The sequence below is a fragment of the Dermacentor variabilis genome, chromosome 4 (assembly GCF_050947875.1).
Source record: "Dermacentor variabilis isolate Ectoservices chromosome 4, ASM5094787v1, whole genome shotgun sequence".
Classification (NCBI taxonomy): domain Eukaryota; kingdom Metazoa; phylum Arthropoda; class Arachnida; order Ixodida; family Ixodidae; genus Dermacentor; species Dermacentor variabilis.
The window spans coordinates 55857807-55885593 of NC_134571.1; the positions used below are offsets into that span (position 1 = coordinate 55857807).

The following is a 27787-nucleotide window of genomic DNA, read 5'->3' on the forward strand; positions in this document are numbered from 1 at the left end:
ATTGAGTGCTTTGGAGACGAGGCGTGGTCTCAAAGTCCTCCGATCTCACCAATTCGTCGCTCGAGTACAAATGCCCACGGGAGTGGTAGGAGCCATAGGGCAGCAGAGATTGTAGTCGCGAGCTAATGATTAAGATAAGAATTATATTAAATTATAGAATTATATTAAATATTATATTAGACGATCGTCTAACTGCGGCCGTTGCGCTGAGACCGCGACGACGTTACTTCTGTCATTGCTGCATGCTCGATCATTTTTGTCGTCGCTGTTCCGGTTGCGAATGCGAGCTGCAACTTGTGAGACGCGGAACTGGCCAGGAAATAAAGTTATCGATCTTTCGTTTCTCCGCTTTAGAGTGTCTTGCAAATTGTACGGCAGCGAGGAGAATTGAGTGAATCGAGCTATACGGTCGAACAACTGAAGCAAGTGAAAAGAAGACACGTACGTTGAGGCATTGTTATTTCCGGAGAGGCTAATGTAATGCGAGGGTCCTTCTGTAGTATATTCGTATAGCAGACAAATGATAGAATGTGGACGCCAAACAGACTTCCCCGTGGCGCGGTTCACCTATATATATACAAGTTGTGAATGGGCGTAACGTGGTCAAATAAACGCACATTTGTCGTCAGCCTGACTATAGTATACTTTCTACACGAGTTTAAATATGCTGTGTATACTTTCGCGCCAGCGGAAGTAGAGCCAAGGACGGTTGCTGCTGTAGAAGGACACATAAGATACTTGTAACATGCGCAAGTTACCGGTTAACTCTTTCCGTACCGCGCCCATTCGGCATCGTTAGCCCGCTATTGTTTGAAACGCCCGTTTCGAGGCTCTCCGTGCCGCTCATGGACACACTGCGCCATCGGACGTGAAGGAGAACTATTCTTTTGTTTCCTAAGCAGTTTGCTCATTTCCCCCAGACGGGGATTTCTTAACGCGCTCCGAAGTTTTCCCAGTTGTCTAAGTAGAAAGCAAAAATGGCCGCACGCTGTCGATGGTTTGAAACGCAGCTTCCGAGGCCTTCCCCACCGCTCACTGACATTCTGCGCCATAGGACATGAAGGAGGAGAACTATATTTTCGTTTTCTAGACAGTTCTCTTTTTCCCAACGAGGCGTTGATTTTTCTAACGCAATCCGAAATTTGGCGATCGTCAAAGCAGAAAGCAAAAATGGCCGCCTCCGGGGGCGGGGCGCGCGCTTCACAAGATCGCAGATCTCTTGATTCCGCTGCGTCTGCGGCTGATTTTATTGATGGACCGAGCAGCAGCGAGCCTGAGGATGCTACTTTTTCGTCGGTCTTTGAACCTGAGTGCGACGACGACGCAAGCCAGCCCGGATCATCATCATAATTTATTATTCTCTTAAGGGTCCCATGTGGGGTATTACGTAAGGGGGGGGGGGGGGCCGCAAAACAATATTACGAACATCGAAGAAATGATCATGTAACATCGACTGCCACAGCCCGGCACGCCAAACTAGTGCTTGCAGTTAAATTTTGTACTGAAATAACAGTTCAATGAAAAATTTTGGTTTTTTCAGAAATAGTGCCAATTATATGGCAATGCATCTTGTGTATTTCATAATTTTCGTTACATTTTTTTCTTAGTAGATACATGCATGTCTTTACAAACTATGGTCAATTTTATCCCACGCTCTTGATTTTGGCAGTTTATATCTTTTTTATGGCATAGATAAAATTATTATGCCTGAAAAGTGCATTCATTCTACCTTTTGTTTGTCTATTACATAATATGTTGAGTGCAGTAGTTCCTTCAGAAAAGCAAGTCTGGCGTAACCTACAAAAAACACCTATTTTCCCCATGGTATAGGGAAAGAATTAATCCGCCGCGGCGCGGCCACATTCCGTTGGGAGAGGTACGTATATGCAAAAGCGCTCCCGTACCGCGCGTTGGTTCCACGTTATAATGAAACCCCCAGGTACTCAAAATTTATCCGCAGCCCTCAACTACTGCGTGCCTCATAATGAAGTGGTGGTTCTGGCACTTAAAACCACTGAAATATATTTTCGTTTTGTCACGAGTTCCACTCCGGCTGTCCGCAAGCGTGTCTCCTTTATTGCTTCCACTTTGAACAACTTCTTATACTACATATTTATAAAATAAAACAACATTACATCCCCGCCCCCTCGCAAATAACTGCACTCCATTTAATCTGTAAGTTGTGCGCCCGATATATAGCTGTCGGCATGAATCATTTGCGAGTTTTCTGCTGCAGGGAGCCACAAAAGCGCTGCTGCGATATTTGAAAGCTACCGGATTGAGTCCCCGTCTGTAATGCGGACTGAGTGACCGAATGATATCCCCAGTAGATGTTCTCTTCTTCTTTTAATCTTTCCGTCCCCTTTTCCCTTTTCCCAGTGTTAACCAGGACTGAGCCCGGTTAACCGGGCTCAGTCCTGGTTAACCTCCCTACCTTTCATTTATCATTTGCTTTCTCTCTCTCTCTTTCTCTGCACAGTACATAGATAAAAGAGGGCGAGCGCTAGGAAGTTGAGGTTCTTTATTATTGTTGAAGAAAAAAGCTTCATTTAATTGCTTTTCTTTCTTTTTTTAGCAAATTTGACTCGGCTCAGAAAGTCACAAATAAAAAAAAAACGCGGGAGCCGCTAAACGGCTGTCTGAGTTTGAGGCGTCTTATTCAGTATTACCAAAGCGTTCAGACATAGCAATAGTCAGTTTTGTGCATATCCAAAATAGGTCCTGTTAATGCGTAATTTGCAGTCCCTTTGTGCTGAAGACAGGCTGTGGCAGGTCATCTAGCTCTTTCCGCCTTCACGAAAGGAAATAAGCCGATCTCTAGAAGCGCAACCTCAAAAGTGCATGCACTATAGTGCTGGAGTATAGCCATACTTGCATCGCGCAAATGGGCGTTTTCGCAGTAGAACGTCCCAAACTATTTTGTACAAACATTAAAACGCGATAAGAAGAGGAACGTGCGTGTGGATGGCCTATGTACGGCAGATTAACCATTACCTGAAACGGGCAGCATAGGAAGGACAACAGAACCTGCATGGTTTAGCATGAGGAACTGAAGAAGTCATAGACGGATGAATGGGCGGAAAACTTTATTGAGTCCATCGGAACGTGCACTTGCAGGTAGGGGGCGCTCCCACGTCGGTACAGAAAGACATAGCCTCTCCACAGCTTCGCAGGCCCGTTGGTCTGCCCATAGTTGCGCTTGAAAATCGGGAATGCGTGGGGCAGCCTCCCACTTAGACGACGTAACGTCTTCGTCGCCCCGTAACGCGGGGCGCCGCCAGAGCATGTGAGGAAGTCATCAGATTGAGAAATTGAGGATGAGGATGGTAGCTATGGGCAGACCTAGCCTTGCAGAGGTATGTCGGCAATTGCTGCGCCCGTACGTGTCTCCTTTTAAAGTGCGAGCATAAAAATGCATGGGAATAAAGAGTTCATCGCAGCATACAGAGATACAATTCTTCCGCTCGACGATCGGTTCATCCCCTACCTAGTGAGACTGCATCTACTGCATCAAACGGTTGGTGACGTTTGCCATTACATGCTAAACGTCACCGGTCGTTGAATTTATTAGTGCACTTAAGAAATTTTAGGAGGAGGCGAGACACCTATCTTCTGAAAATCAATGGTCTTTGCAAAACTATTGTCTTCCAAGGTAGCACACGGGGCAATAATAAGCTGGTCAGACCCGTCGAGGGGAGCCTTGCAGTTGTCCACGAATTCTGGCCATGCTAACAAGTAATGTGTGTTGGCACAAGATAGGACCTGGCCGCCAACAACAGCAACAGCACCTGGCCAGCGAGAATGCATGTGGTGAGTGAAGTAACGCGCAGTCAACAAGCTTTTGCTTACCGCGTGCTATTCGTTGACAGTGTGCGAATACGTCTCTCGGTCACCGGCGTAAGATGTGTACGTTTCGTCGACTCAGTCGAGTTGCTGTGATCGAAGTTCACTGGGTGAGTTTAACTGTCTGTTCCGCTACTTCGTTTCACAATGAATTTAATTAGCGCACTGCTGGAGCTGATGCACAGATGAAATGCCAGTCCCACGTGAGCCATGTCCTATTGAATGGGCCATCATAATCGGTCATCCCTTGAGAGAAAAATCAGTTGGGAATGCGAATGCTGGTGGACTTCTTGCGAAAAAGTGCACAGTTTCTGTGAAATAGTTCAGGCCTGGCGAGAGATAGGTATGGTATCTGTGGCAGGAAATGTTCCCTATCCCGTCATACCAATAAAGATGGAGCTTCGTTGAAGATGTTATGGTCTGGTCGTAATTCATTTTTTTATTCAAAGAACTTAATAACGCTCATGAAACTTAGTCGTATAATCAACTATACAAATTTTGCTAATCTTCCTTTTCCTTCTTTCTTTCTGTTTATTATTTGGCCGCAGTACTATATGACACCCTGCAGCGCCCACATGCACTCACAGCGCTTCTTAATTCAATGTACTCGAGAATGACGTTCGAAAACTACAGTGCAAATAAAAGTGTGGTTTCGAGTGCATCATCTGTGTCGATGCGGTCTTGTTATATTTTAAGCTTTTATTCTTTTCTGTTTTTTTCTGGTACTATTTAAAGGAGTCTTAATTTTGTTTCAAGCAATAACGTGTGTTAGCCTGAACGCGACGGAAGCGGATCAAAGGTGTGAACCAGGAAATTCAAATGATAACAACAAGGTCAGAAGATTACGCCTGAAATAACTAAGAGTTTTTATGATGCAAGTTCCTGGACCCGTATTCATTAAACTTCTCTTTCGTGCCGTGCCTGCCGCGCTGATCTGCACCAACCGCTGTCATGTGTAGAGGACGCCCAGATTCTGGCCAGTTCGGAAAGTATTTACGAAAGAGAATCAAAATCTCATAGTCTCGACATTCGATCAACAATCTGCTGAGCGGCGCAGCCTCTATGATAGGACGCGCGTTGTCCGTTTATGGGGCCAGGCCAAAGAGAGCGCCTAAAGAATTACGGCTTGGCAACCATGTTTAGCGTGCCTCTCGCTCTCTTTTTTTCTTTCTCTCCGGCGCATGTGGCTTTTGTGTACTCTTGTCCTTTCGACCAGCTGGCTGGCACCGACCTGGCGGAAAGCTTCAATTCACTAAAACTAAAAATGTAAGTTTCCTGTGTCTCTTGCGAAACGAAAGACGAGGCGGAGTCTGGCTGGGCATTCCCGTGACCTTGACTGCGCCGATGTTGCGAGGGGCATGTTGCTGGCGGCTTAGTTTGTATCCGCGTCGGGCACGCGGAGTGACAAAGGAGAGAACGATTCTTTCGCTCCTTGCTAGCGCGATCGGAAGGAGAGGATTATCTTACAATGAGTAAAGCTGGTAAGTACTGCTCGTGATTCCTGTAACCTGTGTTTTTGTGGTCAGTTGCCCCGTTGACAGTTTTGGTTACAGAAAATGAGCGTGTACAGATACGCGCGTGTGCGTTGTAGTAAATCGGCCCGTGTCACATGTCTTTAACTTACCATTCAAAGCGATCCGTGGCTTGCAGTTTAGATCATGCAGCTTTTAATACCGTGATTTAATCCTAAGTGTTATCGGCAGCCTGCGAGCGCATTCGGCTTGAAAAAAAATATATTTGCTTTGTAGCTTAAGCGCAGCAAACATCAGCTTTCAAGTAGCTATACCGATATAATAACTAGTGAGCGCAGCACTTTCGTAACGTATGTGAAGCCAGATTGGGATAAAGAGCCATAGCATCAATAATAACAATAATAATAATTTTCTTTTCAAATTGCTACCAGTTGTGAGTTTCACTTATACTATTATCGGACGTGTTGATCAGAGCTCCAAACTACCGCAAACGAAATATTGTGAGGAAGTTGCCTGGTGTTCAGCCAACATTTCACATCATTCCACAGAACCTAGATGGAAACGACACTGCCGGTTCCTGGCCGCCCTCAATGATGACAACACATCGTTGGCATGGACTTTGCTCTGTGGCTTTGAAGGACCTCCAGTCGACCCAGATGTAAGAATCATGACAGGAGGTGAAAGCAAGCCTGCAATATGCATTGCTGTTGAGAAGGATCTCCTAGAAATGGGTAAGTGTGTAAAGGTCCCAGGAAGACTGTGTACAAGATTTGTACAATTTCTTTTCCGCATCTAATGGCATGTAACAATCCCCAAGTCTTTAGCAGCCTCATTCACAAAGCCTGTCTAAAAGGTATCTGACCATGGTCCCGGAAAACCAGAAGCGTCGATTAAGGTTTTCATCATCCTAATCCCTTCCCTTGAAGATGGTTCCCTCCTGGTTCTGCAACCTGAGTCCCATGTTCCTTTCACTTCTCGGAACAGTCCAAGACTCCCTCCTCAGGAAGTGCTGCTAGGGCAGCTGTTGGGTTACACTTGGATGTCCTCTTGGGTTCAAAGTCTGTTCCTTAGGTGCCTTTCCATTTTTGTGAACAGCCAAAAGTCGCAGAGGCTTATGTCTGGAGACTAGGGAGCTTGAAGAACCACTGGAATACTGTGCCGTGCCAAGAAAGACGAAATAATTTGAGCCACACGAACAGAGGCGCCATCCTGGTACATTTGCCAAGTTTTTGAATTCCTCCGTCAAAAGCCTTGGAAAATTTTGATGTAACCTGCTGCATTCTCAAATCGTCCTTATAAAGGAATTCATAGCCAGCATCTTTATTGCCATCCTCAGCTGAGCAGCTTCTCGGACCGTAAGCTGACTATATCTCTTTATTGGGGTTCGCACTTCATTAAGAATCGCATCGTTATGGCTTGTTGAAGGCTTGTCATGGCACGGCTCACTCTTTGGATGTTTGGCCTTCCTTGAAGCTGGTGTACCCTATTTGAATCTTCTTCATGACCATACTGTATTTGCTGCTGAAAAACTGAGTAACTGAATGCCACGCTGGGGCACGTAATGATGGCAAATTCACAACTCTGGCACCCTTATACCATGGTCAGGAGCAAATTTAGTGCCACTTCGAGCAATTTGCACTTCGCCTTGCTGAGTGTCACTTTGTTGGTGAGGTGCAAGATGACAGAACGAGGTGTAATTCGGTATTGATGACAATGATGATTTATGAAGCCATAGGGGTTGATACAATTCTCCGCATTTTGAGTTTTAGAAACTGTTACTACATTAGTATAAAAAAATGCTTATTTACAAGAACTTTCGCAATCATTGCTAGAAATACAATAATCTATCTCACTAACACATCGATTTCTTTTGAGTCAATACAAGCAAGGAACATATCCCAAATCCACATGGTCTTAATGGCAGTATACACCGAAAATGAATGTTTCAAGGTTGTTTTGGCTTCACTGATGTCGCGGAGATGTTCATAACATTCGAAATCATGAAAAGGTGGTCTTATATTTAGTGCCGACTCTGCTCCGTGTATTAATTAATTTATTCTTGAAGCACTGCTTTTGAGGCTACACACATCAGGGCAGCGAAGTGAGTTTGTCAAACACACCCGCTGGCAAGTGCACTCCACAGCAAGCACCACTAAACCTTTCTGTATGACAACATGCGAACGACGCTAATGACGAAGTGCACTCTAGCGAAGTGTCACTAAATTTGTCCACCTGACTGGGGCATCAAACAGCGTTTTAGCTTGCTGATGTCACCTCTCAGAGTCATTTTAAACCAGACTTAACTGTACTGCTGAGATGAATACAGTGCACTGAATCTATAATTAGTAGACCACATTTGACGCTACCATTTGAGTCACCCTTGCATTCGTTATATGAATTTGCTGTTTCTCGTTTTACTTCCCTATGCACTAACTGTATTGTCTGTTGACAAATTAGCTAACAATATTGCATTGTTTATATTTTGTCACCTTTTCAATTAGTATTTATAAAGGTGTACAAGTAAATGGTGTCTTTCATACTTTAGATGTCCTCATTCTGCATATGTGTGTGTTTGTGTATATGTGTCACAACTATGTGCATTGGCTTTGTTCCCTTGATAGTTTTATGTCACTCTTCATTTTGAGAAAATTGTTAAATAAATGCTATTTTTCGTACCGTCAGAATATCTATGTTGGTCTCTGTGTACGCACATGTCTTGCTGTGCTGTTCCATTTTTATTGTAAGCTCTTGTTCTGTTTCTGTCTAAATTTGTTTCAGCTCGGCTTTTAATCATGAGAGGCTGCAGCGTGAACCAGTTTTCACCTACTGGGTTGTCTCCTCTGCACATAGCAGTCATGCGTAACAATATTGCCTTGGTGCGCCTTCTGCTGAAGAATGGTGCCAGTGTTTCTTGTGTAGACAGCAATGGAAGGACGCCACTACACCATCTGGCTGTCTGCAACTACAGTGGCAGAAGTCTTGGTATGCGTTTTCCTTATGCTGCAACATATCCCTTTAAGTGCTCTGTACACAATTGTGCATGCCAAGATAATGCATTAAAAGCAGAAGCACTGATGAAAGTAATTATATATTTAAAATGTGTAGCATAAATCTTGAAACACTTCTGATTGGACTTGTGCTGCAAGATTGAATAGTATGTGTAAATTTCTTTATTAAGACATGTTGAAAGGTGGATGGAGATGCATATATCGAGGTTATACAGAGTACCTGTGCTGGCTCTCGGCATTCTCCCTTCTGTGTCATTTCTGACAAATGTTAATGGTTCTTCTTTTTGTTCAGTTTCAGCATAAAGAACTACTTTGCAAGTATTTCGTGATGTGGCCACTCCTATATCAAACACAATATTTGGAAGGTTGTTTAAAGGGCCCCTGAAACGGTTCGGGCAAATTTTGTAAACACGTAGGGTACAGCTTAAGTAGAACATTCGCACCACAATTTAAGTGAAGCGTTTTGTATTAATGGAGCTAGAAGTGATTACAGGTTACCCTCCTCCCTAGCTATGCTTTTCCTCCTCAACTCGTTCGCCGAGCGACCGGGGCTAAGCTCCGCCTTCACTGGTTCTGCGTCACAATGCGACGTCACATCGTCCACTTCCGGTTGTTTTGGAGCCCGCCCGCGCGAAACATCTCCGCTAGCGGCTTGGCTGTCAACCCCAAGCGAGAGCTATCAAAGCAGCGTGCGTTGCGAGCATTCTGTCGTAGCGCCGAACGTGTCTGGTATTCCGGTAATCACACACTAGCAGAACGCTTCGACGGAACGGTGAATGCATAAACTCAAGCTGATGAAGGAACTTTAGCGTAGACGTACGTCAGCTGCCTGATCGGTCTCCATGATCCAGCCACCCGTTGGCACAGAGCTTAACCAGCCAAAGAAAGAGCTAATATTGCTCTAACCAAGTGTAAAACATTTTAAACATTTACAAAAACAATGTGTTAACGATTAGACTCCTGCGAAAAATCTACACCAACCACAAAGAAGAGTACATTTTGTTGCTGCTACTGTGTGTGGTTGAGCTCTATGCCACCAGGTGGCTGCTCCGTGCAGACCATGCACATCTGTGCTTCTGTTCATCCCCTGAAACGACACGCAAGGGGACATGGCCAGGCCCTGTCCCCTTGCGCTTGCGTTTACCCTAATACCGGACTCTCGAAACGCTATTGCGTTAGTAATCTTCCTGTGTAAATTGACGGCTGCAATCGCGCAAATCCTTGGGCCCATCGGATAGCGGCTGTCCAATGTGCTGCAGCCAGTCCGCTCGTCTACTGGCTTGCAGAAGGACACGATGTCGCAGCTTGACATATAGCCAGTCACTACGTTTGCAGTCCACAACGCAACAAAGTCGAATCATAGCGCTCGCGAAAAGACAGACCACTGACACTGACTGCAGAGCTCTCGTCAAAAACGGAGCACATTGTAACACAAACAGCCAACACTTCCTGTGTGCCGGAAGTGCTTAAGTGTACTGAAAAATTGTTATTGTGCATTCTCTTTATGTTACTTTCTTTTTATAAAAACAAATGAACTAACATTCCAACTATTACAAACATCGTTTGTTTACCATAAAGTTGGAAAAATTATCGTTCACGCGCCCTGGTCAGTCAGTCGGATAGCTCGACCCACTAACGTCATATGGGCAGGGGCGGTAAAAATTTCGCCGAGCAGTGTGCTGCGATCGGCAGCAATGTGCATTTCTAAAACCTTATAATAACTTACACGCTTTACGTAGAGCACTTAGGTGTGTCAATTAATGATCAGAAGGACCTACTCTAATGACTCAGTGCGTTTGTAGAAAATTGTCGAAGTCGTTTCAGGGTCCCTTTAAGTTTCGCTTTTAAGAGGAAGCTTTAGCACGGGCGCTCCCATCTAAATACATGTAAAAGGAGAATTCGTTTCTCTTGGCAATCACTGCACCAAGTTTGATGAGGTTTGTTGTATTTAAAAAAAAAGCACTTAAAATCTAGTGAGTGTTCATTTCGAATTTTCGATATAGGTTGTCAATTTTTCGTAAGAAATTGGCAATAATCTCAAATTTTCAGAAAATGAAACCATCAAGTTTAGAACTCTAATCAGCAATCAAAAATAATATCACAATTCTGTGAATTGCATCTAATAGTACTTTTAAGCATAAAGAATTAATGTGTTACACATGAATCTGCAAAAAATTTAGTAAGATGGAAATACAACTATTTCAGAACCCTTGTACACAATGTAGCAAATTCATGTAAGATATAAATTGAGATAGTGAATTTGTCTGTTTTGAATTATCTAATGGATGCCATTTATAGACTGCGATATCTGTTCTTGATGCAGAGCTATTAAATTGTGTTCTATATTTTTTTTGAACTTTCAAATTTTTGAAAATTCCTTTAACAAAATGCAGGCACTAAATTGAAATTCCGCTTCCAACAGTCACTAGAATTTAACTTTCTCTCTCAAATGCAACAAATTTCATTAAAACCGGTCCAGGGGTCGTCTTAGAAAAGCATTTCTGCGTTTTACCTGTACAGTAAAACCTCGTTAATTCGAAGTCATCAGGACTACAAGAAATCTCTGAATTAAGTGGGTTGTCGACTTAACGGAACACACAAAAAAATGCAACCCAGGCCAAAAGTATTGCTGCAGGAATGCACTACCTTTATTCGGCGTTCTTTGGATTCTTACAGTAATCAGAGATGCTGGTTTGCCACGTCCTGTAGTTCGAGGCTCAAGGGTCATGTTTTCTAGTTGGCTAACTATGTGCAACATTTGAATATTGCCACCGTGGCACTCAACAAAACTGCTAATAATGTTCAGCGATCCAATAACTTCCCCGAGAGCGGGTGCTCAGGAGGGCTCGTTGGCGTCATCATAGCTGTCATCATACATGGTCGCATCAGCGGTAGCTTCATTCTCCAAGTCTGAGTAGCACGTTTGTTGATCATTTTCAAAGTTTAGATACTCGGCGAACCCTACTGCACCAGATTCGCTATCCTCTGCGCAGAGTGCATTGATGCGGTCGCAATACTTGGCTCCTTCTTCATCAAGTGCACATAAATAGTCGGCATCAGCATCGACGATGCTTTTCTTCGAGAAGCCAGCATGTTCAAAACACTGCATGATCAACGCGGGTTCCACTTCCTTCTGAGCATACACAATAAGACATATGGCCCCAAGGAGGTCGATGGAGTACTCCTTGCAGTTGTCATAGCAAAGGAGCTAGTGCTTGAGCAGGTGGTGGCAGTAAATCTTCCTCGTGTGGTGAAAGACGCCTTGGTCCAGTAGGTGCGAGATCGACGTGGTGTTCAGTGGAAGAAATACCATCCTGATAGCTTTCAGGTGTGGGATGTCGCCGTGCGCCGGGCAATTATCAGCAACAAAAAATACCAGGGTGTCTACCAACTGGGAAAACCGGGAATTCTCAGGGAATTCGAATAGTCTGGAAATACACTGGGAAAACTCGGGGAACTTGTGCTTTTATCAGGGAAAATTAGCTGTAACTTTATTGAAAGGGAACGAAAGTCCTTTTAATGCTGGCACCAGTAACAAAGGAATTGCAAAAAATCGTCATTGATACCGTGCCATCGGTACAAGGTACTGCCAGAGTAGTTAATGATTGATTTTCCAGACGCCTGATAATTCACGCGGCTTTGTGGCACCACCACATACTCCATATAGTCAATGTATATTTCCCTGACTGCAGGTCTGAAATGGCATTAGTCAAAGCCTCCACCGCCGTCATTTTGATTATCTCGCCGCCTCGAACCAGCACTCTCGCACGCAGATTCGCTGGCAGCTGTAGCCACCACTGCGGCAACATTAGGCGTAGCTGCTTCTACGTTTGCTATTAAGCTTCTTGCCATGCAATGCTGTGTTTTTCATTGAAAGAATTCGCCGCTGTCAGCAATGGCACCGACACTCCGCCTTTGTAATCCTCGCAATTGGCTTCGAAGCTAGCAGAGCACAGCGCGTTGCGTAATGCCACTCTCCAAAAATTAGCTTTGCCTTAGTACAGCGCTGTTACACGGTGAAGGATAACAAGCATGGGAAGGGGCAAAGGTCATGGGACACAGTATGTATTCCTTAATTATACACGCATGCACCCCCATCTCCTGTCACAGTACGAGTACTGATATGCCTAATAAGTGTACTGGCAGGCCTTCAGAGCTTTTTCGGACGTGCTTGTGGCAATTTCAGCCCTTAAGGGCAGTTAAAGACATGCATTCATTTTTTTTTGGACTGCCTGAATTTTCGGAAGTTTTTGTGGTTGCTAGGGAGTCCGAAAAATCGGACGTTGACTGTACAACTGACCAAGAGGATGCTTCAAATGATCCATGGGGTGTATGCATGGCAATAGGAGGATGAGAACAGAAAGGACCGATGCACTGAGGAATTAACGGGAAAGGAAGTGTGCCACCGCCTCTTTGAAGGAGGTTGAGCTCAAAAAACACAGTGTTGGCTGACGCCGAGATGCATGTGTTCCTCATTCAAACCAAAATAAACTCTTTAAAGCAGTGAAACCCAACACAGATGTTGTGTACGGGCTGAGAGTATGTCAGGACAGTTGAGGTTGACTTTCCAGCTGCTGAGAGAGAATCTTAGTTGTGACAAAGTTGAGGCCTCATACCGATGAGCTTGCTATCAGTTGATAGAAATAGCTCATATTCAAAAATATTTACTTATGTATGCATCTCCTTTGCATTCATATTGGAAAATGTCCTACTCAATTTGGAATGGGTTTTACCATTTTTTTTCACTGTGCCCTCTGTTTTCTTTTTGAATAAAATTTATATTACTCCTTACTATTTAAACTGGATTGAGTCATTTTTTTGTTTCAACATGCTTACTAGAGAGTGACAGCATTGAGCAACATGGTGTCAGCCTGTTTTGACATAAAACAAAGTTCTGGCTCATTCAGGGAATTTTGCAAAGGTGCTCAGGGAAAACCTGGAAAACTCAGGGAATTTGGAAATATCAACTTGGTAGACATCCTGAATACATTCCTGCCTGTGGTCACGAACTTGCGGTCAATCTGCCAAAGGTAATCTTCAAATATTGCACCTGTTACCCAGACTTTCTTGTTGTGCCGGTAGATAAGCTCATCCCTTGGCGGCAGCCGTACATCTTTAAAGCAGTGAGGCTTCCCACTCTTTCCAACTACGAGTAGCGACAGCATGTATTTACCGCACATGTATGCGCCAAACAGAACGGTAATTCTTTCCTTGCCCTGCTTTCGACCCTTGACCACGGTGTCCTTCGCTGCAAACGTTTTTGTGGGCAGCGTCTTGCAAAAAAGGGCTGCCTTGTCAAGGTTGTAAACATCGTCTGCATCGTACTCGCTAAGCAACGGAGCCAATGTGTGTTTCTTCCAGTCGTCAACGACACTCTCGTTTGCGCTGCTGTTCTCGCCACAGATGGCTACGAAGGTCAAATTATTGCACACTTTAACACGGCTGAACCATCCATTGCTACACTTGAACTCTTCGTGCCCAAGTTGTAGACCCAGGTCGTTGGCCTTCTTCCGCAGTATCGTTCCATTGACGGGAAGGTGGGCTGCGTTTGCTTTCTGCAGCCAGCGAAGTAAAGCTGATTCCACATCTTGGTATGTGGGAGCCCGTACTTGCGACCGCTTCAAAGAATATGTGTTGCTCTATGCCTCCAGTACCTTCGACTTGTTCTTCAATATTGTGGACAATGTCAAGAGCGGCACACTGTGCCTTTCAGCTAACTCGATCTTGGCACACATGTTCTTACCCGCTTCTTGGATCTAGCAGAAGTTCTGCTGCAGCGTTAAAGTCTTATACTTTGGCATCTTCACTCACTGGCACTTCTGCACAGTTCAGAAAAAAAAAAGAACACTACGCTAGCTGCAACGCCCCTAACCACCGAATACAAAGCAATGACGCAGACCGGCGTTGTGCGCACACGCGTCGCTACAGGTGCGGAGAGAGAATGGGTGAACGGCAGCCAGTGGCAGCGGCAAGGAACACACGCTGACGCTGTGACTGCGAGGAGCGTGCAGAGTTGGGGGCAAGAGCATGTGACAAAAACCGGTGTGCCTGCTGCATTGCAGTGAAGCATGTCTTCTCCCCTGCAGGCTTACATTTCGGCGGTGCACGAGGCGAACCGTGGACTGATTTTTGTGCTAGCAGTACTACGGGTCGGGCGCTTCGTATATAAATGATAGCAATTGCTATGTGCCGTCGCTTCACGGCTCCAAATGGCCATCATTTCGTCGGGCTAGCGGTGAAATGGAGATCGGGAATTGCCGCATAGCACCCCAAATCTTCGAATTAACCGGGTTGGCCTAGGCCACCGGTTCTAATTATCCGGTCAAATTTACATTAGAAAACACGGGACCACAGAAAACCTTCAAATTATCTGAAATTTGGAATTAACGAGGTTTTACTGTATTTGAATAGGCTGCGTCGGAGTTCGGCCCAAGCTAAAGCTTCCTCTTGAAGGGCTCCTCACCAGGTCTGTCCATTTTGAGCTGACAAGCGCAGAGCACATGTTGCATGATAACGATCGTGTCAGCAAAGTATTACATTGCTATGCACTGCGGAAAGATCTGAAATTTCAAACCCAACGTCGTTTTTCCTTCTCCTCGCGGCCGCCGCGCTCCAAGCCGGAGGATGACATACTCGCGTTCCTGTGGCTACGTACTCAAGCCTGCAGTGTAAAGTCGCTCGTGGTGACACGTGACTTCGAGAATTCTTCAAGGCACCATCTGTTATTTGTGTAATCTGTTTCTTGAATTGACGAATTGAAGTTTAGAGAAATAATAAAACACACAAATGCAATGTCTGCACGTTTTTTGCTTTACTTCACACTGAAGCAAGAGAGAGGTACTTCCACTTCGTCTACTTGTTCCCACGGTCATGGGGTCACGAGCGCAGGTACCGAACTATGCCATTTTCTACTGCCGTGTTCCAGTGCGTGATCATGCTCTGCGATCCGCTTGTTCTGCCTCAGTATTCATGTAGCACTGAAGTATACTGCTAGTCATGTGTCTTTGAGCAGAGCGTGAAAAATCATGCGCTGTGCAAAACGATAACAGCTCGCATGCAACTCCGCCAACGGAAGTGCACATCGCCAAGAAAAAGCGAGAAGAAAAAAGAAGTGAAGGCGGCGCTCGTGACAAGTGTGTCACGCGATCCTCGAGGTCCGGCATGGGAGACCGCAGGGAAGGAATTTCGCTTGCGGAGGCTAGACGGGGCGAGTGGAGAGGGAGTCTCGCTATGCAGTGGAGCCCGCCTGCTGAAGTCATGCGTTCGCGGCACTGAAATATTTGTATCTCGGCTAATATTAAGCCGACTTGAATAATGTTTGCTGCAGAACGCTCCCTAGAGGACACGTAACATTTTCCAGCATATAACCAAAATCTGCTATGGGGCCTAGTGAGGGGCCCTTTAAGAGTGGAATGTGATAGCATTCAAAGATCCCCGACTGCTTCTCACGCTTTCCAGCAACTGCAGCTTATGTAATTGTAATGTTTTCCTGAAAACGCTGGCGGTGAAAGCTATGCACGAAGGCGAGCTTTCTGGTTCTTTTTTTAATGGTATTGCAAGGAACTACTACTAAGACAGACCTCAAAATGGCAGCTGGAAAAGGGGTTTGTGTTTGAGTTTCCGTGTAGCAGAATTATGTTTTCTTGTATGTTCAGCTTACAATCTGATGCTATCATGTCTGTAGGTTGTGTATCAGTCGTGCTTTATGAATTTTCTTATGCATTTTACTTTGAGAAATTCAAGTAGTTCAGTAAGGCCTATGCCCCACGTGGAGGGCCTACGTGGTTTCTCAGGCGCCAACACTGACGCCGGATATTCTGCAACACAGGGCCCTTAACGCTATCGCGTTATAAGTTTGCATGGTATCGCTTCAATATCTACGCTATCCAAAACTAGGCTTTTAATGTGGCCCAAAATTATGTTGCAGTAGGCCTTTAAGAATGTTACTTGAAAAGTATAGCATATGCTCTACTATACATGTATCTTTGCTTAACCACAAATTGGCTGATAATATAGTGTGAAGGAAGAGCTATTGACAATGCTTAGTTACTAGAAAAGATTTAGCCATGAGTTGAGTTGTGACAAATGGTTTAAAACAAATTATTTGTAGTGCAGCAGTTGAAATGTGGTGCATGCACTATTGATTGTGTGGTAAAGAAGGCTTCAAATGTTTTTCGCAGTAAGGTAGGATCTTCAGTAGAACAGAAGTTAACAAAACTTAAATACAAAAACCTCTGTTGTAAATATAGTTTCAGTTTAAAAGCTACGTCATTCATATTCCTTGGAATCCACTATCCTGATTACCATGTGCTCCGATGTCATAAAGCCAATTTATACACCAGCAATAAACCCACCTTCTTTGGAGAGAGTGTCTGCAGAAAAAACTGCGTATAGAACAGTCTCTAAAAATTTGAAGGTACTGAACAGGCATGTAACCCTTAGTAAAAGGCATGCAGCCTGCTCGAGTTGACTTAAACTCCCAAGGACCACAAGTATTGTCTGAACCAAGCATGTGCAAAACATGCTGAGTGGGCAGCTTTCAACACTTTGTAAAAGCTACACTCAAGATGGCTGGGAGAGAGAGAGAGACACTAGTGATAAATGAAAGGACATTAAAATGCAAATAACATGGGTTTATGCTATCACTGTGCTCTGGGAGCACACCAGTGAGACTGGTCAGTTTAAAAATAGCTTTCTTTATAAATTTCCAGAAATGGCAAGGCTTCTTGTACAGAAAGGCAGCAACAAGAAGCACAGGGATAGAAGTGGAGCAACACCCCTGGCACTGGCCTGCCGAAGCAGCCGCACCTTGGCTCTGTTCCTATTGTCCCTTGGGGACAATGCCAGCACTGCTGACAATGAGGGAAACACTCCATTACACCATGCATGTGCCAGACATCCAAATGATGTAGAATTGGTGGATCGGTTGCTTGCAGCTGGAGCACCGGTGAGTGTTCTGTTTGCTGTCAATTGTTACAGTGTCCTGCTTATTTTGCTGTTCTCCAGGCGGTTTTAATATCCTCTTCACATGTTTGAGTAACCAGTATTGCCAGATGCCTTTGGGATTGGCCCAGTGACCTGGCTGTGGGTATTAGCTTACTATAATTAAAGCCTGCAAACAGTACATTGTCGTTCTACATGAAAACATGTTCTGCCGCCATCTTGGGGTATCAGTGACGATGAAATTGTCTCTAACTGTCGGTAATGCCATGTGTGCAGTTTCGGTGTCATATCCGATTGTAATGTACCAGCAATATTGGGGACAATTTCCTTGTAGAAAAGGCTTCATTAGAATAGGGTAAATACTGCAATAAATAATGGTGGGCTGCCATCTGCACTTTCAAATCTGCCAAAATAGCAATTTGCTTTGTGTCACCCTGCAAGCACTAACATGTGCTTATACCTAGGTTTTTCTTTTTTCTCTTGCTCTGCTTTCATTATTTCATGGCCACTGAGCTGCAATAGTGATCTAGAAAAAAAAAGAGAAAATATAGAAATAACAGCTAAATTGCTGAATATAAACACTATTCAACACCAAGCACTTTCCTGTACATTTGCAGTCCACCCCTGTTACTGATACATCCACATACAACATACTTTCGGATATAAAAGACCATTATTCTCACATTGTTTGGTTTGTATATGTTATCAATATAACAAATCCTGCTTTTAACAGACAAAGCTACCGTGTAAACTCATGTAAAGGCCCCACTTTTCTTTCCCAATTTTCATGAGGTGCATGAGGGACCGAACCGTTTTGTCAAAATAGTGCTAGCGCAGCCTTGACTTGTGCATAGCCCGGATCCCCGGATGTACCAATGCATTAGAGGTCAATGCTTAGCTCTCGCCATCTAGTAGCAGCATGTGGAAGTACACAGTACGCGGAAATTCTTATGTGTGTGCACACAGCATGAAGGCATCAAACACGATTGCTTGTGCATTGTAAATCTTCTTCTCCAAATTTTAGGCTGCCAAGTTGGAAGCACGGCCCTTACACAGCTCTGTATGATACAACAGATTATCGGTTACAACAAACAAATTTTTGGAGAAGTTTTGTCTAGATAGTGTGAATACAACAAACATTTGCTTGCATGCAACTCTTTCCAGCCGCTTGTGGAAATTGCGAAAGTGCACTTTTTCTTCAGGAATGAATCCAAATCACTTTCCTTCCTGGTTAACAAGTGCATAAAATACACAAAGTACTTGATGATATGATCACTGATGTGATACTCGGTATGAGACCACTGATACCACTGGTGTGCGGATGCATTGCCACGCTGTATTTTTAAAATTGCATTTTTTTAAAGATAAGACCACACAAGACCTAGGTTCCTTCAAACGCTGTTATTGGTCACTTCACGTCCTCCACAGCATTCGCATCAGGGCCTTATCGATTAGTAAGTTAATAATCATTAGCTTATCATGTTTCAGAACTTAACAGCACAAAACAGACAAGGAGGAAGGAAAAGGAGAACACGACACTTGCGCTGTCACAACTGAAGTTTATTTCGAGGAAAGTCACATTTATATATACAGGCTAACAGAGACCAACATGTCAACAACTAAGCGACTGTGCATGTGCATTAGGAGCCATCCTGGTGACTTGTCAAAACACACGTGGAAACATCAGTGCGTCATTATGTGGATAAAACCACATATGTGTTCTTTTCCTTTGTCCTTGTCTCTTTTGCGCTGTTAATTTCCAAAACGTGAATCACCACCAACTCGCCCAAATTTCTCTTCTATTAGCTAATTAACCTTAAGTATTAGTTTCTGGTGCACAACAGGATAAGAAAGATTGGAAGGTGATTCATGCTCTAGTTGAAGTCAATAAAAGACAATGCCTTCCTGAGCTGGTTGGGGGTGAGAACAGGATAGAGTCAGCAGGCATGGTACTCTATCCTATCAGACGCTCTCGTGAAGGGGTTAAGAGGAGCATCACGCTGCTTAAATGTTTAGATGGCACTATCTTCGGGATTGGGCCACATTTTTAGACTATACTATCTCCAGAATTGGCCCATGGAAGAGGCTAGAAACAGGCATACCAATACAAAAAAGTGGAGGTAACTCACCAAGGAAGGCATTGTCTTTGAAATTATCGTAACTAGCATGAACAAATGTGTATCAACATACAGAGGGATGTCGTTTGCGTAAAGCCCTCGGTGTTCTTTTTTCTTAGTCACATTTTGTTAGCACATGCAGTGTGTAACTCTATAGTGTTCTGCAATGTCAAATAAGGAACACCTTTTACTTACCTGCCTGCATTTTGCTCATGTTGAGCTTTACCAAGCTGCTCCAAAACATGTAGCTTCTGCTCCAAAATGTGCAATTCCTGTTCCAAACTTGCTCCATTGTGCCAAATTTACTGCTCCCAAAGCTACTTCAAAACACTCTTGGCACTTCCACCCCTGCATCAGTGTTTGCTGCAAATGCATTGCATAGTGCGGTGAGCCCCCGCCATAGACAACGGCACAGCAGAGACTGTAAAGTTGTGTAATCTTTGTTGCATGCACAGCATAACATGGTCTTCTTTGTTCACAGGTGAATCGGAAAAATAACCATGGTATGACTGCACTGAGCTTTGCCTTGATGGCACATGCAAGTCCCTTATTGGTGCAAAGCCTCATGAGCAAAGGAGCAGACTGCAACCTCTTCATCGAGTGCTGGAGTCAGACAGTTCTTCACCGAGCCACGTGTATTGCCAGTAACTACAGAGACTTGGAGCCAGTCAAGACTTTCGTGCGCTACGGAGGCAATCCATTCAGTCAAGACGGGTTTGGCACAACAGTCATGCAGCATGCGCTGTGCTCAAACAGGCCACTAGCCTTGTGGATGATCCGTGCAAATCCCTATATGGGCGCACCTCGCTGGGCGGCGAGGCGGTTGTTGGATGGTAAATCCGAACGTCCAGATCATATTGTAGCAAGTATCATGTCGGAGCTCTCCAGCATTCCAACGCTTCAGCAACTGTGCTCTCTGGCATTTCGGCGCAAGTATGCCTGCCATCTTGACTCTCCGATGTACACATCAACTCTGCCACCTCGATTACTACAGTATCTTCTCTTGTCCGACTTGTGGCCGTCAGCAGTGGATAGGTGACTTTGGATGTCCGTAGGCAGAAAGGCAAGCCATTAGTCTTAATTTTCTCTAAAATCCTATATTTATGGTAATTTAACATGACATTGCATGTAACATAACCATGTACAGTCGCTGACGGATTTTTCGGACTAAAGAAATTTGGACTTAGTCGATATAAGTGCACCCTCAGGGTTCCCATAGAGCTAATGCATTTTTGTGACTGATTTTTCAGATGAATTTAGGCCCCAAAGTTTGATTTTCTGAACTAAATCGCTCATTCTGAGCCACGCTACCCAATTTTGGAGGCCGCCATGTTGGATTTTCTACTGGCTTGGCCAGGCTTGGCTTTCAGTGGCCCACTTTATAGCCTCCAATATTGGGAAGTGCACGCTATCAATAGCGTAGAGTTTCCTACAAGAATTACTAGAGGGAACTCTGGCACTACTGTCTACGGGAGCTGCAATGGGAGCGGTTGTCCCAGCATGGGAATTATGGGAAGTACATGGATTTGCCTAAACTTCGTCCTTTTGGCTTCAAACGGCCTTGTGACTTTGTAAACTCGTCATTTTCAACAGTATATTGCGCAATAAATAATTAAATAAACATCATTAAAATTGTCCGACGGCAGGATTCGAACACAGGGACTCTAGCACAGAAGCCTGATATTGAAACAATTAAGCCACGGACGCATGTATCGACAAGCGAATAAAAAGCCCTTATGAATTTATCACGGGCATGCCAGTGTCTTGAGACGCTTGGCGTGTTTCGATTTGGCCACCTGGACAAGCTCAATCGTTGCAATTAATAGCAATTGTACGCGTTCCCGGCGTCTTCTGCACTTCGAAGAATATAGATTGCGCCGAAATATACGACAATAAGATTTATATAGCGTAATATACAAAGCCACAAGAATGTCTGAATCCACAAGCACGAAGATCAGACAAATCCATGTACTTCCCATCATTCCCATGGTAGGACGACTGCAGCGCCAGAGTTCCCTCTAGTAATTTTTGTAGGAAACTCTATGATCAATAGAGAGCGCACGCGCCATCCCCTCATCTTGGAGGCCATGCCCACTCTTCCTTAGCTGACAAATCACTCTGTGGCGCGGTACTTTTGCTGTTTTTCGCTCTTTTTTCGGTCTGTACTATTGTCATAATCATTTAATGCAGGATCTTTTTTTTATTTTATTTTCGGCGGCACTTGGTGTGTCCACAGAGCAGCTGTGTCTTACATCGCATGTTTGTGCAGCTTCGCATTTGTGTGATAGGCGCCACCTCCTGTGCCTTGCGAGAGTGAAGTGGTGTGAAGTAAGGTGCCTCCTTTTTTTCAATCTCCGTGGTGATTTCCGCCAATGGAGATCACCAACGTGGTGACGCTTTTGTTCATTGTATACAGAGACGACGTCACTCTTGTGCAAACCAAGAAAATTCTATCACTTCCAAGCATAGTATGGGGCAGTGCATTAACGATCAGAGATTGTTTAAAGCCCCTCTCAGCCTAATAAATTTTATTTTTTGGGATGAATGAGTTTTTCGAACTGTTTGATTTTTCATACTACTTTTTGGTCCCCGCGAGGTGCGAAAAATCAGTCGGCGACTGCCGTAAAAACCTCAGTGTAATACGAACCCAAGTATATTAGAAGGGGTAATTTCGGGCTAAGGAAAGAAAACATTTTATCCACTTTTGGCTGCTTGTAATACATCTCATCAATACATACTTTCAAATAATTCTTCATTGAAGCTGCACTGCTTGCTCTGTCACCCAATTTTCTCAAATGACATCTTGTTAGGGAGGTCCTCTCAGAGGTCATCTTCTGTGTTGTCCAGTGTGTTGACAGTCCGTACTTATTAAAGGCCTGCAATGACAGTGTCCAAGAAATAGCAGCCTGTGTTTTGGCAATCCACTGTCTATTAGCACAGTCTTCCTGGAAAAACCCATACTTGATGATGACGCTCGATTCAGGGCTATCGGCTTGGTGACCGTCTCTCCTAATGGTAGCACTGTTGATCTGGGCTCCTGGGCCTTAATTGATGCTCTGTTTGTTGTTCTAACACACAGTGCAAACAGGGCCTGCATTAACTCCTCCGTTTGCACAGGTTTATTTGCAGATAGAGTAGACATCCGTTAATTTGACACTGGCTGATTCAATTTCTGAGTTAATTTGATCCCGACTGACTCCGATGTATTTCTATACGCCCAATCTTTTGTTATTTCTATCAAATTTTTTCTGCTGGATAATTTGAACTTCATCAGTTGGCATGCACGTGCCTGAGCCCTATGGTTACCGCTTTAATGGCAGCATGTCTCAGCAGAGCTTTGTGGACAGTGATTCTGTTGAACACACATACTTTCTCCCATTGAAAACACCTATTTCTGCCTGCCCTAGGAAGATTTTCAAGCAATAACAGGAGCTCGCAGTGTCTATGGTATTTACAATGATTCTAACGAGCACCTTTCTTTCCAAAGAAAATTGAGCTGAAAACTGTTCACGGCATTCGTTTACCTTACCGCATAGCACATCTGTATTGCGACAAAGCTGACTTTAAAAATCGTGCTTCAAAGCTGATCTTGCAAAACCGGTCGGTATTGTGCAGAACATATACAGTCTATGCTCCTTGCAATGGACCCACGTACAACAGACTTATGGATATAAAGGACCATATTTCAGCCTTAGTTTGTGCTACCTATTTTATTAATGCAACGAAGTTCGCTTTTGATGCACCATGCTACAACGGACTATCGGATACAGCGGACAAGATTAGCAGCAATATTGTTCAAAATCGGGCGTATGAAATGTACAGTCAACCGCAAAAGTTTACGGGACGCAGGATTTGCCAAGAAGTTGAATTCTCGCAAAGCGTGCTCACACAGTCTCGGAATTAAATGTTCCAGCATGCAGTAGCCTTTGCCACCTGCGCAGTGATTAATTAAATACGAAGTGCCATGCCTTAACAGTGCAGGAATTCACATTTGAAGGAGAAACCACATCCCGTAAACTTTTGCTGTTGACTGTACTTTTGCCTTGTTGACACAGGCTGGCAACTGACTTGGGACTGTCAGCCGACCATTGCGGCTCAATATCGCGCGCGCGAGGGAGAAAGGCGGGGCGGAAATGCACAGTCTTCTTTCGGGGAGGTGGGGGGTTTGCGAGGAAAAGGGAGTTCTACTCCAGCGCCTGCTGCTTAGGGCGCGGCCGTCGTATCTTGAAAGCGATCAGTAATGTGGACAAAGTGCGCCCACTGCCGGTAGCTTCGTATGCGCTATGCTTTCAATGTTTAGTTCGCGTTGAAGTGAGAGGCAGCATGAAGGTCAGTTCACTCGCTGCTGCTACCGCACTTACATTGCCTAATTTGATGTTTCAATCGATGCTTCGCCTTTCGGGCGAAACTGCGACTTTTCTTGTTTGTTTTTTACTTCAGACGTTCATCACTGACTCTTTGCAATAAGGTTGTTAATACATCGTGACGAAAGTTTCGGAAGCAAGACATTTCGGATATTACGGACTTCTGAAAAACCAGATGTTTTATTTTTTTTTTTCAGATTATCAGGGTCCGTTGTAATGACAGTCAACTCTATTAGATCCTTGCACATTATTCTTGCTTTAAAATTGTTTACACATTAGATTTTTACTTTCTTTAGGAGCTTTAACATAATTTCTAGATTAGTTTTCTACTTTGGACACACAGCAATCAGGCAAACACTGTCAAATGAATCAGCAGTGAGTTTTGAAGCTTCTTTCTTCATCTGGTTTAATTTGACCTCCCGGATAATTTGATCAGTTTCGTCAGTCCCGTAAGGGTCGAATTAATGAAGGTCAACTGTGTACATGTTGACAACTTCAGGAGTGACAGAGCTCCAAAAGCTCTGACTGCTCTTTCTCTATTTACAAAAACAAACCCACATTTTTAAGCAATTCGTTTCACAAGGAATTACACTTCTCCACCACTCAGCACCTTAGAGTCAAGAGTCTCTACCAATCACAAGTAGCTTGCAAGCATGCAGCTGTAACATGAACCATTGGCTAGGCTAGGTTGGTTAGATTAAGTATTGGTTGGAACAAGCCAGTGAATGAGGTTTCTCTCTGCTACCCCTATTGGCCATCCCTATTCAGTCATTCTTTCCTTTGACCACTCCTTACATTGTGGCTTTACTTTAAAGAAAACAAAGCAAGGAAGAAAAACAAGGTACACGAATACAAGCAAGTAAAAGCATTTCCTTTCCGTTTTTGAAAGCGGCACTGAGTGTAAAGGTTTACTCATTTTGCAGCTTTTCCCTTCCACGTCTGGGGAAGCGTGAAACCGTCGCACGTAGAAGCTGCGTCTGTTCCAAGCAACCAAAAACGCTGCCGGGCTGCTTGGCATGGTAACACGTGCAACAGCCACGCACCCGTAGCCTTCCCTTCATAGCCAGAGAAAGTTGTCCGTAAGTATAGCCTGATTTCAGAAAGTGGGTAACAGTGCCATGGTCATGCAAGGTCGGAACACCTTCGTGATTAGACAGTGAACAAGGAAATGATTTTTTTTCAACATCATAAGCATGTCACACGAGCAAATGACACCTATTTTACACTTTCATCAGAGCAGCACCTGATGACAGTAGTGATAGGTGCCTGCTGCTATGCACCATACTATAACACCGTGGCTAGATGCTTTGAATAACCTGAAGAGTTGTGACACCCTAAATAATAGAAAGAATTCATTTGTGCAAGATTTTTTGCAAAAGAAAGTTCATATATATGCAGGTCTTTACGGTATAAGTTTTTAGTTGACATTACATTATTTTACGTTTACCAAAGTAAACCACTGTGAGACTGTCTTCATTGTCACATCGTCTGAATTAAATTTATTGTGTACAAAGAAAAACTCTTTTGTGCAAATGATGGCTACCTGCTATTTGTATTTGTAATAAAATAATGTGTGTCATATTTTTTTTTTAGTCTTGTCACACTCATTATATATGTGATGCTAACTAGTACAACAAACGCTGGTATTCGAATAAATGCTGTCCATTGTGTTCAAACTATGTATGTTCTGAAAAATGCCTACTCCTATATCAAAGGTTTGTAAAGACGTGGGCCCTCACATACACTGTACCCTACTGATTAACTGTCTAGTATAGAAATGGGGGAGGAGGCGGTATGGACTGCCAATTTGTAGAAATAAACGGGAGCATGAGAAAAATATATGGTTTTCTAGGAAGGAATTACTTTCCTATTCAGTTTTGTTTGCAAGTGTACACAAAAATTCATTATGTCCACACCTACAATGGTTGACAAATGGTTAGCCTGAATTTTGGCCAGTGTCATTACAGTCAAACTATGTTATAACAATTGAAGTTGGTCAAATTGCAGTTAGTTTCATTGTAATGAAACTAACTGCAAAGGTCTAATGCAAAATTATTTTGTGAATGCATACAACAAATCTTTTTTTAGTTCATAAATTACCTTGCACTAATTAGACCAAAATCTGATGATGTGGCACATTGCTAGTTACTCACCTGATGTGGCAGTTCAAAACTCAACATGCTGTTTGCCGAATGAATCGCTCAGGTGCTCTGCTGTACGGTTTATTGCTCCACATTGCTTTTCTCTTGTGATTGTACTGTGATATTGTACAATAAAGGATTTTTTTTATATTGGGCGGGCCTTTTTAACAGATTTAGACTGTTCCATAACACTGATAATGACACCGCGCTGCATGCAGATGAGCAAGTGGCACAATATTTACGCATACTTATGCAACTCCCTGAGGGGTTTCTGTGTGAATTTGTTCATTTTGCCCAGTTCAGTGTGCGTGCGTGCTAATATTGATCAAGAGGCGTCACTCATGTACTTGTCAGTTTACTCTAGCGAACACCATTTTGCCTAGAATCAACATCAACAGAATCAACATCATTTTGCCTAGTTGAAATCAAGAAAAAGAAATGGGTATGGGCAGGACATGTAATGAGGAGGGAAGATAACCGATGGTCATTAAGGGATTGCGAACTGGATTCCAAGGGAAGGCAAAAAGTTAGGTGGGCGGATGAGATTAAGAAGTTTACAGTGACAACATGGCCACAATTATTTTGTGAATGCATACAACAAATCTTTTTTTTTTTAGTTCATAAATTACCTCGGACTAATTAGACCGAAATCTGATGATGTGACACATTGCTAGTAAGTATAGCCTGATTTCAGAAAGTGGGTAACAGTGCCATGGTCATGCAAGGTCGGAACACCTTCGTGATTAGACAGTGAACAGGGAAATGAAATGATTTTTTTTTCAACAGCATAAGCATGTCACACGAGCAAATTTATGGCCGGGGTAGTTAGAGAAGTATGGAAGATGCCTTTGCCCTGCAGTGGGCGTAACCAGGCTGATGATGATGATGATCGTCATATCTGTCTTGCCGTCATTTCCTTTCTTTAACGCTGCGAGCCCGATTCTTCTAAGCCAGGAACGGTATGCGCGTTAGTATGACAGCACTCTCGACAGGAAAGAAGCGAGCACAGCGTCTTCAAGAAAGGAAACGTAAGCAAGACAGATGACGATTATCTTTGTGTGGCAAATATACACCTCAAAGACCCCTACACTCTTAAAACGGTTGCTCCCTTTGGTGACAGAGTGGTGACGAGACAGATTGTCCACGCCAGCCAATATATCGCGAAATGAAAACCCCTATAGATTTCACATAAGGGAGTATCGCAATCGTCGGCAAATTTTTTACTCCAGAAAGAAAAGGTACAACCCGTGCCGAAGCCGAAGGCGCGCAGTACAATGTGTCGCAGCATCTTCGTGGCGTTCAGCTACTGAGAAAGGACTGGGGAATGAGAGCCGAACCCGAAGGGCGGGGTGCATTTTAACACTCTGTCCCAAAGCGTTAGCTGCCACAAGGCGAGAATGGGTCAAACTGACACGCTCCCGATCGGGACGCAAGGAAGAAAGTAGTGGCCGAATGGAAGCTAGAGCGCACACAAGTGTTCTAGCTCTTGCTGTGTGGGACGCGACGTATGCGTGCCAGTCGTGTCAAAGAAATGTAATACAATCGAACGCCTTCATGATGAAGTGCTGGGGCGTCCGAAATCCTTCTTTATACAGGTCACTTCATTGTAAAGGACGCGCAGCGCACAGCTCGCACAATAACAGGTACAGGGTTAATTCGTTGGTTATACAGGTCATTCCGTTCCATTAAGAAGAGCTCAACTGTAGTTGGCGTCGGCATGCATGAGAGAAGCATGCATACGGCTTAAATATCGCGCTGCTGTGCGTGTGTTGCGCCAGGGGGATCGTTGCGCAGATGCTGCACCACGTGTTCATTCCCATTGCAGCCAAATTACACACACAAGCCTACACGTTATCGCTCATAACCACTGCAGTCACTATGGTAATCTTTGTAGTCTTC

At 44.0% G+C, this 27787-nt stretch overlaps 1 protein-coding gene across 3 annotated transcripts; it reads left to right on the forward strand.

The window, feature by feature from the left end:
* Positions 1–5017: 5017 nt before the first annotated feature.
* Positions 5018–26035, forward strand: LOC142579186 (uncharacterized). 3 transcript variants are annotated; one of them, XM_075689154.1, is made up of 6 exons: positions 5030–5324; positions 5864–6046; positions 8094–8297; positions 17035–17270; positions 19865–20446; positions 24671–26035. In XM_075689154.1, the coding sequence occupies exons 1-5, from the start codon at positions 5312–5314 to the stop codon at positions 20420–20422; spliced, it is 1194 nt and encodes a 397-aa protein (XP_075545269.1). In that variant the 5' UTR covers positions 5030–5311; the 3' UTR covers positions 20423–20446; positions 24671–26035. The 3 variants fall into 3 exon arrangements, with proteins under 3 accessions (XP_075545270.1, XP_075545269.1, XP_075545268.1); XM_075689155.1 differs by having other exon boundaries at positions 5018–5109; positions 19865–26035; XM_075689153.1 differs by having other exon boundaries at positions 19865–26035.
* The last annotated feature ends 1752 nt before the right edge of the window (positions 26036–27787 follow it).

What these genes read in the sequence shown, in the direction of transcription:
- LOC142579186 (XM_075689153.1), top strand. An exon ending in CTACAGTGGCAGAAGTCTTG is followed by an intron (nt 8,298 to 17,034) that starts GTATGCGTTTTC and finishes ATAAATTTCCAG; the next exon opens with AAATGGCAAGGCTTCTTGTA. An exon ending in TGCTTGCAGCTGGAGCACCG is followed by an intron (nt 17,271 to 19,864) that starts GTGAGTGTTCTG and finishes CTTTGTTCACAG; the next exon opens with GTGAATCGGAAAAATAACCA.